The 12,463-nt window shown below is 36.1% G+C and overlaps 1 protein-coding gene and 1 long non-coding RNA gene across 22 annotated transcripts in view; one reads left to right on the top strand and one right to left on the bottom strand.

Annotated features, from left to right (window-relative positions):
* LOC102152366 overlaps positions 1 to 12,463 on the bottom strand; it is a 146,381-nt gene that overhangs the window by 35,691 nt on the left and 98,227 nt on the right. The window lies entirely within an intron of this gene.
* Positions 1 to 12,463, top strand: part of NDST3 (N-deacetylase and N-sulfotransferase 3) — a 171,526-nt gene that overhangs the window by 79,409 nt on the left and 79,654 nt on the right. For 2 of the 3 annotated variants that reach the window (XM_038581775.1, XM_038581773.1), the window contains 2 exons: positions 4,022 to 4,150; positions 5,879 to 5,962. In XM_038581775.1, coding sequence (XP_038437703.1) covers positions 4,022 to 4,150; positions 5,879 to 5,962 — 213 coding nt within the window. The remainder of the gene's footprint in view (positions 1 to 4,021; positions 4,151 to 5,878; positions 5,963 to 12,463) is intronic. The other variant, XM_038581774.1, reaches the window with a different exon arrangement.

The following is a 12,463-nucleotide window of genomic DNA, read 5'->3' as shown; positions in this document are numbered from 1 at the left end:
CCTGCTATTCCTAATTCAGTTCTGCAGTTCAAACATCATGCTGGCCCCTGCCCTCCAACCTCCAGTCTCTACATTCCATGAATAATTCCTTTACAGTAAATTGTTATTTCCCTTAGTTTCCCACAGCCTATTCACTGCCTTGATTTCATGTGTAAACTGTGCTGCTGGTTCCTACTTTGTCTGTTTATAGCTTCTATCTGCCCCCCTACACTACAGCCTATCCCACAGATAGTGCCAATCTTTTATTCTTTTTAAAACATTGCCTTCATTTTGGCCTTCCTAACTTTGATACTTCCAATTATCTCCACATCCCTTAACTTCCTCTTCAGGTACTTGAAAACAATTTAGACTACATCTACCTTTCTATCTTCTGTTTTCCTAATTCAGATTTACTACAGCCAAAAAGTTCTAAAACAGTATTGCTGTGTCCATGTCTTTGTCATTTTTTCTACCTAAGACTTTGTAACCACTCTCTACACATTCTTATTCCTTTTATTCCTCAATACCAAGTCCATATCTTATAATTTAATGTAAAAGCGCCTTGGTGTGTAACAGCTGAGCAGCTAACGCAGGCCTACTGTCCTGTGATTTCTCATAACAGATCATCTTATAACTCCACTAAGAATACAAAACCCTGCTACAGTTCAAGGTGTTTGTGCCCTAACCAGAGTCTCGGGGTTTCCAGTCCTAGTGTATTATCTCCTGGACAAATCTGATCTTCATTCAGTAAGAAATTAAGAAAAACCAGGATTCTCTACCCTAACCCCTGGTTGTTAATGTGACTCTGGAGAAAGCCAGAGACCTCTAACCAATTAGACTACAGATCCTGATTATCTACTTTCTGTTTCTAATGGAGAGGCCCATTGATAAAGATTCCCATTAATCCTGCTGCCAGCCTCATAGGTGGCCTTTACTGGGAGCTCCTAGAAGCATTTGTTGACAGCTGCTCCAGGTTTAGGTCTTAGATACAGAATATTGGCTTCAGGTCCCATTGGTCAAGATTCTTTTTGATTATGGCTTTCTTACCCATCTCCCAATTATTGTCAGCAAGGTTTCCATAGTTTCCTCAATGTCTCAAAGTTTGAATTTTTTTAAAGATTTTATTTATTTTTTCATGAGACACACACACACACAGAGAGAGAGAGAGAGAGAGAGAGAGAGGCAGAGACATAGGCAGAGGGAGAAGCAGGCTCCATGCAGGGAGCATGACAAGGGACTCGATCCCAGGTCTCCAGGATCACACCCTGGGCTGAAGGCGGTGCTAAACCGCTGAGCCACCCGGGCTGCCCTCAAAATTTGAATTTGATAGAGTTACACTCCCAGAAGCAGTTCTGGAGGGCAGTCCATAGCAAAATATCTTTAAAAACACAAAAAACAAAAACACCTCTCTCATTCCCTCTCTAACACAAGAGACCTGTTTTAAGGAACATGTTCAGTGTCCTGTAGCATTGAGCTTGAAATCATAAGCAAGACAACGGACTATGACCCTGTCATACTCTATCTCCTTAGGCTCCTATGGTGGTCTGTTGATCATCCTAGGGCTTATGGTAGCCCTACCTCTCAGTAAGTGTGATCCTTCCCAGAGTTGCAGAGTAAAGCTCTTGCACTTCCTCTTTTCTGTGTTCAAACTCAAATAATTTGAGAAATAGACAAAACTCAATTTTCTTTTACCTTCTCCTTCCATTTTGCATGGAATTAGTGAGGCAATCAAGTCCCAAAGACAGCTCATTTGTTTCAGTTTTTCAAGCAAGATATTCAAACTGAATCTTAAAAGTGATTCAGAATCATGCACTTTTTAAAAGATTTTATTTATTCATTCATGAGAGACACACACAGAGAGAGGCAGAGACATAGGTAGAGGGAGAAGCTGGTCCCCACAAGGAGCCCAATGTGGGACTCGATCTCAAATCCCAGGATCACGCCCTAAGCCGGAGGCAGACGCTCAACCGCTGAGCCACTCAGGGGCCCCAGAATCATGCACTTTTATTTTATTTTATTTTTTTTATTTATGATAGTCACAGAGAGAGAGAGAGAGAGAGGCAGAGACACAGGCAGAGGGAGAAGCAGGCTCCATGCACCAGGAGCCCGACGTGGGATTCGATCCTGGGTCTCCAGGATCGCGCCCTGGGCCAAAGGCAGGCGCTAAACCGCTGCACCACCCAGGGATCCCGAATCATGCACTTTTAAAATGTGAAACTAACTTAGCATTTAATCATGTGCGGGCATTTCATTATTTAGCTTTAGAGTGTTTCTCCTTATTCCAATATACCTTAAGTTCTTCAAGAGTAGAAAGAACATATCTTTGTGTTCCCCCACATAGACTAACATAGACTTGAGAATATGTATCTGTTTTAAAAAAATGAATAAATCTGTATAAAGCTTTGATTTCCAGGAAAAAGATACTTTCATGATTTGTTAGGGAATATATTTAATTCAGTTAGAATATCTTTGCACTTGGTTCTTGTTTGCCATTAATTTTGTGCATAACATTAAAAGAATGTGTAATATATTTAAACATAAACATCACCAGAGCTAATACTCTGCAATAAATTGAAGTTCTTTTAACTATTTCATCAAGATAGAATAGCTCCCATGGATAACTGATCAATTTACAAAAATTAATAAGATCTATAAAGTTTTAATTTATACAGCAATGAATGATACACTGATTAAGCTAAGAATAGTGTTTTCTAAGAAAACTTTCAAGGACTAGATTGAAGACAAAAACTAAAGAAAAAGAACTAGTATATTTATAGAGGGTTGCAAAGCATGAAAAGTCCTACATAGGTAATATTTTGAAAGCACTTACTGAGCCAAATGTGCTTTAAGAATAAAGACAGAAAAATGAAGATCAATTTATTGAAGACAATAAGCAGAAGATTTGTCTATGTAAGATTCTGTAAACTTGTAGCTTTCCAAAGTATATTTAATTTTCTACTCTTCAGGTATATAGTAACAACACAGGTCATTGTGAAGTCATTATGTAAGATTTAGCTAAAGATTGTACCATTCTGCACAGCTTCAATTCACACTTTCTTTTATAATTGCACTGTTATTTTACCAGAAAAGCTGTAAGAATTTGAAAAAAAATTCTTATCACAAATGTATATAATTGAAGCAAATAATGATTTTCTTTTTTTTTTTTTAAAGCAGTTCTTTTTTTTTTATTATTTTAATTTATGATAGTCACAGAGAGAGAGAGAGAGAGAGGCAGAGACACAGGCAGAGGGAGAAGCAGGCTCCATGCACCGGGAGCCCGACGTGGGACTCGATCCCGGGTCTCCAGGATCGCGCCCTGGGCCAAAGGCAGGCGCCAAACTGCTACGCCACCCAGGGATCCCAAATAATGATTTTCTTATACAAAAGATGAAAATAAGGTTTTTTCCTAAGTGATGTTTTATCATTTTGTGACCATTTATAAAAATTAATAATCAATAGCATAATCTTTTTTACTTTCAGAACTAGCAGGCTTGAGACTTAAAATTTAAGGCAGTAGTCCTTTCAGATTAGAGAATACACTATGATTTGTATCTCAAATATTTGTTCTAATTTAAAATGTCATTTCTTAAGAATCATGTTAAGTTAATAATTGACTTTCTTTTCTAGTGCATGTGTAGAATTTGGCAGAAAGTATCATCTTTAAAATTTTGCCTACTAAATCACAGGGTAGACAATTCCAATATTTTTAAAGTCTCATTTTCACTTCTTTCTTGTTTCTTAAGATGCTGGAACATACTAGGCTTCATAGCAGCAGTACTGACTTGGAGATTTAAAATAGATAAGTGGCAAAAATAATTCAAAGTCTTATCTTAGTTTTAAAATATTTCTTCAACTTTCTTCAGTATTCCTCTGTACTGATGTCATTCTTGCTTTCCCAGAGTGTGAAGGATTTTCTGATTCTTAGTTAAGAGTTGAATAATGACACTAGCTTATGCATCAACTTCCATGTGGAAAAAAAACTAAGTCTCAACAAATTAATTGGTTGAAGGAACTTTTCCTTATTTGTTTATTCTTCCTTCAGGTTCTTCCAAGACAAACCTGTGGGCTTTTCACTCATACAATTTTCTACAAAGAATATCCAGGAGGTCCTAAAGAGCTGGACAAGAGTATCCAAGGAGGTGAACTTTTCTTCACTGTGGTTCTCAATCCAGTGAGTACTTTGAGTTATTCTCAAAAAAAAAAAAAAAAAAAAAAAAAAAAATGATGATTCTCCCAAAAAAAAATGACAGGGTAGCTGAAAACTACTCTGACAAAAAAGCCAGAGTTTGGGTAGTTTCAGCCAAATAAAAGTGAAGGTCTAGCTCCAAAACAGAAAACAATTAAACAGAACCACATCTAGAGATGGTGGCAAACTCATTCTACAAGTAGCAGTGACATGAGTAATTTATAGAAAGCCGCCAAGAAAGTGCTCCAGAACTTCATTTGCATTGAAAAGTATTCAGAATTCAGAGATTCTTGCTTTTATGGAAATCAGTATGTTTTAAGTTTTTATTTCAATTCAGTTAACATACAGCATAATATTAGTTTCAGGTGAACAATATAGTGATTCCCTCTTCTTTATCCATTCATCAGTTGGTGGCATTTGGGCTCTTTCCATAATTTGACTATTGTAGATAATGCTGCTATAAACACTGGGGTGCATGTATCCCTTTGAATTAGTATTTTTGTATTCTTTGGGTAAATACCTAGTAGTACAATTGCTGGATCATAGGGTAGTTCAATTTTTAAATTTTTATTTATTTATTGGAGAGAGAGAGAGGGAGAAAGAGAGAGTGTGCCCGGTTTAGGGGGAGGGTCAGAGGGACAAGTAGACTCCCCACTAAGCAGGGAGCCCGATGTGGGGCTCAGTACCCGGGATCATGTCTGAGCTGAAGGCAGACGCTTAATCAACAGAGCCACCCAGGCACCCCAGGATAGTCTTATCTTTAACTTTTTAAGGAACCTCCATACTGTTTTCCAGAGTGGCTTCACCAGTTTGCATCCCATCAACAGTACAAGACATTTCCCTCTTCTCCACATACTCACCCAACACCTGTTGTTTCTTGTTTTGTTGACTGTAGCCATTCTGACAGGCGTGAGGTTATACCTCATTGTAGTTTTGTTTTGTATTTCCCTGATTACTGATGAGCATTTTTTCATGTGTCTGTAAGCCATCTGTATGCCTTCTTTATATAAAGAACTTATAAAACATCCGAAAATTGAATAATCTAATTAAATGGGCAGAAGACATAAATATTTTTCCAGAGAACAAGATTTTTCGCCTGTAAAATTATTCCTACTGTGGACCAGTTTTCTCATCTAGGTGACCATTAACACTATTACTCTATTCTTCCCTTTCCTTTAAAGTAAAGATATAAGCAAAATGGAAGAGGAATTAGACAAGCAAATATGGTCATTTTGGATACAGTTTTGTGAGATCTTGTCTTGCTAGGTCTCAGGCTGGGCAGAGCAGCCTGTTTAATTGGCTTCTACTCTTCTTCCTTCATTTCTTGTGTGCCAGCTCCACAATGAACCATTTGCACGTATATCTGCCTGAGGCAAGTATTATAAAGTTGTGTAGAGAAAGAGAAGCTAATTAAAGTAAGATGTTTAAAGAAAAGAAGAGATTTTATTTCCTTCTGAAAATCACTAACATAAAAATATAAAATTAGGTTTATTTATCAGATGTATGGGTTTGCCCCTGGCATTAGCAATATTCAAGATGAAAAAGTGTAATTTTCCAAATATGAAAAAAGTCTATCAGCATAACAGTTGAAGAAGATAGAAATAAAGAATAAAATTTGAAAAGCCCCACTCTGGATCCTAATTTTACAGGCTTACAAATAAAATTACAGGTATTTTTCATCATCTTCTTGTATTTAATGACTGTATTTCTCAGCTTCTAGAAAATGAGATTGGAAGTAAGGATAATTCATCTTTGGGCAAAATCAGCACGTGTATACAAAAATCAAGATGCTTTCAGGTAGGATAGCATTTTGCCTTTTGAAAAGTTTATCAATCTTCATACCCCCCAAATGTAAATAATTCTTATCTATACATCAAAAGTAATCTGATTTTTCTAACATATCTATTCTTTACAAATGGAAGCATCTTTGGAATCATCTATTATGACTTTCTTCTCTCTCTCTCTTCTTGGAATCATCTATTAGGACTTTCTTCTTCTCTTTCTTCTTTTTTCTTTTTTTGGTCAATTCAGCCAGTAATACACAGGTAAAAGAGTTAAACCAATACTTGATTATGAACTTAAGAGTAAGTTAAAATATTCTGAATATGTTAACATTTTCACCTATAATTTTCAGTCCCTTTAATCTGTGAAGTATACAATTCTGATGTTTTATATTTCCTTTCATCAGGAAGCAATAGGACTATGAACAGATAATCATCTATTTGATTTTTTTTTAAGAGAGACGGAGTGCGAGCCAGAGAGGGGGTGGCCAAAGGCAGAGACAGAGAGAGTGAGAGAGAGAGAGAATCCACACCCAGTACAGAGCCTGACGCAAGGCTTGATTTCACGATCCTGACATCGTGACCTGAGCCAAAATCAAGAATCAACTGCTTAACCAACTAAGCTACCCAGGTGCCCCCTATTTGATTCTTTTAACCAATAGTTGCTTTGGTGCCTAAGAAATTCCAAGTGGTATTATAATTTCAGAACATTCTAGATGAAATAAGTTTCATTTAACATAGAAGAAATTCAATATTAGATCAATCATGTACAATAGATTTATATGAAGTATTTTTCACTATTTCAAAACCAAATCATTTTCTTAAATAAAAATCTTGTAGTAAGGCTTGTATAATCTTGGATACTAATTTGAGCTAAATTAGCTGAGCAAATGCTTTAAATATTTAGCAAATCTTGCTATTTTTCAGGCCTTTATCAAAAATACTTGGCAATTTTGTTTGTCTTGAGAAGATCCACAGGAAATAGAGGGGAGAAGAAAACTTTTCCGGAAAGCTTGTGCTTTCCTGATTCAGAAAACTTTGAGTAGACAATTACTTTCAGATAAATGCTGGAATTCAAAATTGATAGATCCTTGTCAGACACCATAAGATAAGGAAGGAATCCAAATTAATTTCATCTGGCAGGCCAACTTCAATTTTTGGAAGCAACTATAGTGCCCTGGAGATTTCTGGTTGAGAAGCTCACTTCTAAGATTCAGCCCAAGTCTCACCCAAGGGAAGACTGCTATCATGAGTTAGTGATGCTTGCCTTACAGAACAGACTAAGGAGGAGTGACCTGTTTCCCATGAATTCTCCATCCCAAAATTACATGTTTGGGTAAAGCTTATGTTAAAATTAAGAGAGGTCCAGGTGCAGTGAGGCATGCTACTAATTTGGCAGATGGCACTCTTTTTTAGGTCAGAATGAGAATGAGAAAACCTTGATGGAATCAAAGTAGATATTAGCTGCAGGAGAGATGTGAAATTTAATTATAGTGGGCTTGAACGATAGCCATTATAAGCTTAAGTATATCCGAGTCCTTGATTAGATGTGTCCTTTTCTGAGAATGCTGAATGAGTTTGTTGTTTCCTACAAAAAGGCATATGTGTATTAGAAACATAAGTATGTTTCTTAAATATATCCAAATACACTTGAGTTGAAAATGAAAATATAAACAGGACTTATTAATATATTTGAAAAGTTTTCTGCCCATATGTCAACATAATATTATGGTGCTACAATAAGTTTTACCAGTATTGGGATGAGATAGTTGCAACAGAGTATATCTCTGAGTTAAACTAGAATATATCACAGCAAAGGTAACTAGAATAATACTCTGAATTATTCCGCTGTTACCAAAGTATTTTTTATTGTTACAGAAAAAAGTACCAACCAAATTAATTTAATACAAATAAAAACAATATTAGCACTGTCTAGGAGAGAGAAAACCTCATTTTCCAAATGATATTTCCAACATCACACACCTAGACCCCTCTGAGGTGGGTTGGATACAGAGATTTTGGTTAATATATTGATTTGAAGTTTAGGTATAGTTGGGAGTTGGGCCCATCAGGCTATCTGATCCTAGGAGCACTAAGAAATTAAGAATTCTTTTCTTTTTTGCATGTTTGTTTCTAAACTCACCCAGGGACTTGATTATAGTTCACTTTCCTATAGGAAAAGATAATGTTGGCCATATGAAATTGTACTCACTAGAACAGTAATTTGCAGTATTTGCAGATCTATAATTTTATAGATCTTTCAATTGATAAATACTTCCCATATATCCTGCCTACCAGGAGAAGACCCCCTCTAATTGTACATATTCTAATATTTCAATTCTTCCATAATTTACAACTTCCTATTTTAAACTATTAAATGACATTCTGTTCTTGTTCATTGATTTCATGGTTTTTGTTCATTTCATTCTACCACTAAGAAATGAGAGTTCTCTGTCAGTACACTGAATCAGGTTTTGGAGCCCATCAGTCTAAGTAATAGATCCTGAAATGTTTATTGATTGATTCAGGAGAGTAATGAGTTACTTTATGGATATACCAGAGGAGAGAGCCACTGAAATCATCCCAAGTCACTATTATCTGTAAACACACAAGCACAAAACTTCTACACAAACATGTATTATACCCAGACACAAATATTCCCAATCAATTCACAGTGCTAAAAGTACCTTTATATATCCTTTAGAAGAGTCTACTTACTTTGCATACCTATAAGATACTATGTGGAAAGATATTAACTGAAACTTGTGAAGATGACAAAAAAATACTCATTCATAATGACTACACTGCCCTCAACAAATAGAACCCTATAAATCTATGACATATATATTTATACGAAAGGAACTAGTAAGAGTATACTGTCAATTTTAACCTGAATTTCCAGTTCCACCTATCTTAAGAAGATGCAAATATACTTAACTATTGTGACAAATGGGATAGTTCTGGATTAAACATGATTGTTCTTTTGGGAGCCATATTATCTTGTATGGCTCTGAGAAAGAGATGTCACCTTCCTGCTCCAGTGTTATTTGTAATTACACATTGTTCTGAGTCTTTACTTATGCTCTTATTCAATAAACAGATGCTAGGTATTGAATCATTAACAATTGATATCTGTGGGATGTTTGGTCTTCCTTAAATATGCTTGATAATAAAGTCAGTGCTTGCTTCACTCATTAATCCAGAGGAGTCATGAGATTCATGCTCTAACCACACTTGTTTGAAATTCAAGTGGACCAAAACCATGACGGCATAGCAAAATTATACTTCCTTCAACAAACTGTTAAACTTTTTGTCTATATGTTTCTCAATTTGACATAGCATCCATCCACTAGACTCTCTATACCCTCCTACCCAAATCCTTAAAAGCTGAATCTACATTGTGTTTCTCTAATTAAAGAAAAATCATAAACATGGATGTGAAAAGAATGAGTATCTGAAACTGGGAATAACACATGAGTGGATTACAATGAAAATAAAACATAATTCACACAAGACAGCTGTATATACAGAAATTAACACATACTGAAAAATGTTTTTTAAAAAGATTTTATTTATTCATGAGAGACTGAGAGAGGCAGAGACATAGGCATAGGGAGAAGCAGGCTCCCTGCAGGGAACCCAATGTGGGACTCAATCCCAGGACCCCAGGATTATTACCTGAGCCAAAGGCAGACATTCAACCACTGAACCACCCAGGTCCCCTGAAAAAATATTTTTTAAAACTACAATTTACGTGAGTAGGAGTTATGTGTAGTTATCTATAAAATTCATCTAAGAGGAAACTACTTTTTTTCCTATGGGGAATTTTGTTTCTTTCCTTTCTTATTTACTAATCCTGCAAAAAACAAATTGTAATAGTAACAGAAAACCCTTCATTTAAAAATAATAAATGATAATAATAACAACTTTGGATAGTAGAAAAATTATTCCTGAACATGCCTAATAATGAGTATTACCTGAGACACTTGATTTTAAAAAATCTGGACTTTAATGCATCAGAATCTCCAGAGAACGGTTTGGGGGACCAGAATATTTATCATGAGCTTTAATTGATTCTTATTATCAGGCATATTTGAGAAATACTACAAAGGAAGAAAATGGAGAAATACATTGGTAATCAAAGATCACCAAAAATTGCTGTTGAAATCATGGACCTATGATCAAGGTATCAGAATTGAAAACTCAAATCTGCAGTAACATTTAAAAAGCAATGAGGATAAATATTTTTCTTAGGGACCAGAGAACTCTAACTTGAACAGCAGTCTAAAATAGAGGCAACCACTGTTTATCTTTTAAAGCTTAGCTTAAAGATAACCTTCCTCAAGAAACCTGCCTCTAATCTGGTTTAGAGGTCCTGCCTTGTGTTCCCATAACATCCTCTGCAGATTCTTGAAGTACTTCCTACCGTACACAGTGACTGTAGTTTGCTATTACTCTGTTTGCTTCTTGTGGTAGGGAATGTGTCTTTCATCTCCAAAACCATCCCAATGCTTAAACATGATGCCTTGTACCTAATTTTTATTTAACATATATTGAGAAAAAGAAACTGACTTTTCTTTTTTTTTTTAAGATTTTATTTATTTATTCATGAGAGACACACAGAGAGAGAGAGAGAGGCAGAGACATAGGCAGAGGGAAAAGCAGGCTCCATGCAGGGAGCCCGATGTGGGACTCAATCCCGGAACAGTGGGATCACGCCCTGAGCTGAAGGCAGATGCTCAACCGCTGAGCCACCTAGGCATTCCGAAACTGACTTTTCTAATGACCTGAATCGAGAAAAAAAAGACAATGAATCTAAAAGGAAAGGAAATCTGGATTCTAGTAAAATAGTTCTTAAAAGTGTAAGTAGAACCTATTTCATGAGTTGGCTGGGGATGAATTACGCACTTTTGTGTACTGTGCTTCACCGTTTTAATTGTCTCTTCTCTCAAGAAACGTGGTTTTGTTTAGTTCCTCTGGTTGTAAGGATAAGAGACTCACTCAGGTTACCTCCAGTAATAGGTGTGTTGTCTGCAGAAAGCTGAACAATCAGGGACCATGGGACCTGAAGGGTTCTTCTGAGTCTAAGGCAATTCTAAGGTCCATGAAAATTAGAATTATGATCATGATTTTGCCTTGGTGCTTTAATATGAACACACAAATCCTGCTTCTTTGAATGTCTCGTTCTTCTCCTGCAGACTATATATTCCTTTTCTGCTTCAAAAGTGCTGCTTGCTTATGGTTCCCACTGAAAAAAAATACTTCATAAATGAATGAACTTAGTTGACAAAAAAGGAGGTATGGGGTACGGCTAAAGCAAATTATGCTTCCCCACAGCAGAATACATTCAGCTGTTAAAAACATAATTTACACTATATTATTTATGATCTATCAGGGATAGAGTTAATATTTACTCAGTTCCAGTTGTTCTCTATCTGTAAGTTTCATATGTCGCCTAACACCTACCTCACCATATGATTATTTGAGTTTACATATTTTTTCTATATACGGAGGCATTCTTATAGGAATGATCTATGTGTGTTTCATTTTTGTGCTTCCTACTGTGTCTAGATTAATCTCTTGAATCTAAAAAGAGGTCACTAAATTTTTTTAATGATTGACTTAATGCAAGAATAGTTACGTCTTAGGGGCATCGCTTGGTTCATGGTATATCCAAATGTGAATAATAACAACACTGATATTAATAAAAGTACTTTCTGGAAGATTCTCTGCTTGCAAGTAAGAGAAATTCATGATCCAGGAAATTTTTAACTGATCCTTAATAGTGGCAGGTTTTCACAAGTGATGATCAATTAGCCTGATATGCAACAGTAGACAATTAAAGCCGGAAAGAACCACAGAGTTTATCTATTCAGTCACCTAATTTTAGCCTTAAAATCATTCCTGTAGTATTCTGTTGAAAACCTGGCTTTCTTGACTCTGAGTGCAGTGGTTCTACCAACATGCTGCTTCTGCATTCTTGGTTAAATTGGATTAATGTGATGCACATTACTCTCAGTGTGACTCAGTTACCTAGTCCTGAAAAAATATATGGTTTAAAATTTCCAGCCATTATCTAGGAAAAAGGAACCCATCTCCATGTTGAGTAAAAAACAAACAACAACAAAAAATAAGTGCCTTGGGGAGCTGAGTTCAAGATGGTGGCATAGCAAGATCCTGAACTCACCTCCTTCCATGGACACAACAAATCTACAACTACATGTAGAATAATTCCTTCTGAAAGGGACCTAAAAATAGGATGAGCAGAGCCTATGAAGGTACAGAATTTTTCCCTGAGAAGTGACAGATCAAAGCTCCATATCAGGCATTCCACCCCTTAGATCCTGCACAGGAGAAACAAGCCCCATGAACAGCAGGTTTTGAAAATCAATGGGAATTATGTTCAGGAAAATTAAAAAACTGTGGAGAATAGAAACCCCACTCTTGAAGAGCTTGTGTGATTCACTTGACCCAGAAACCAGCCCAAAACACCCAATTTGAAAAGCACACAGATGAT

This window comes from Canis lupus, chromosome 32 (assembly GCF_011100685.1).
Source record: "Canis lupus familiaris isolate Mischka breed German Shepherd chromosome 32, alternate assembly UU_Cfam_GSD_1.0, whole genome shotgun sequence".
Classification (NCBI taxonomy): domain Eukaryota; kingdom Metazoa; phylum Chordata; class Mammalia; order Carnivora; family Canidae; genus Canis; species Canis lupus.
The sequence above is the reverse complement of the archived record's forward strand: the minus strand, read 5'-3'. Positions and strand labels throughout refer to the sequence as shown.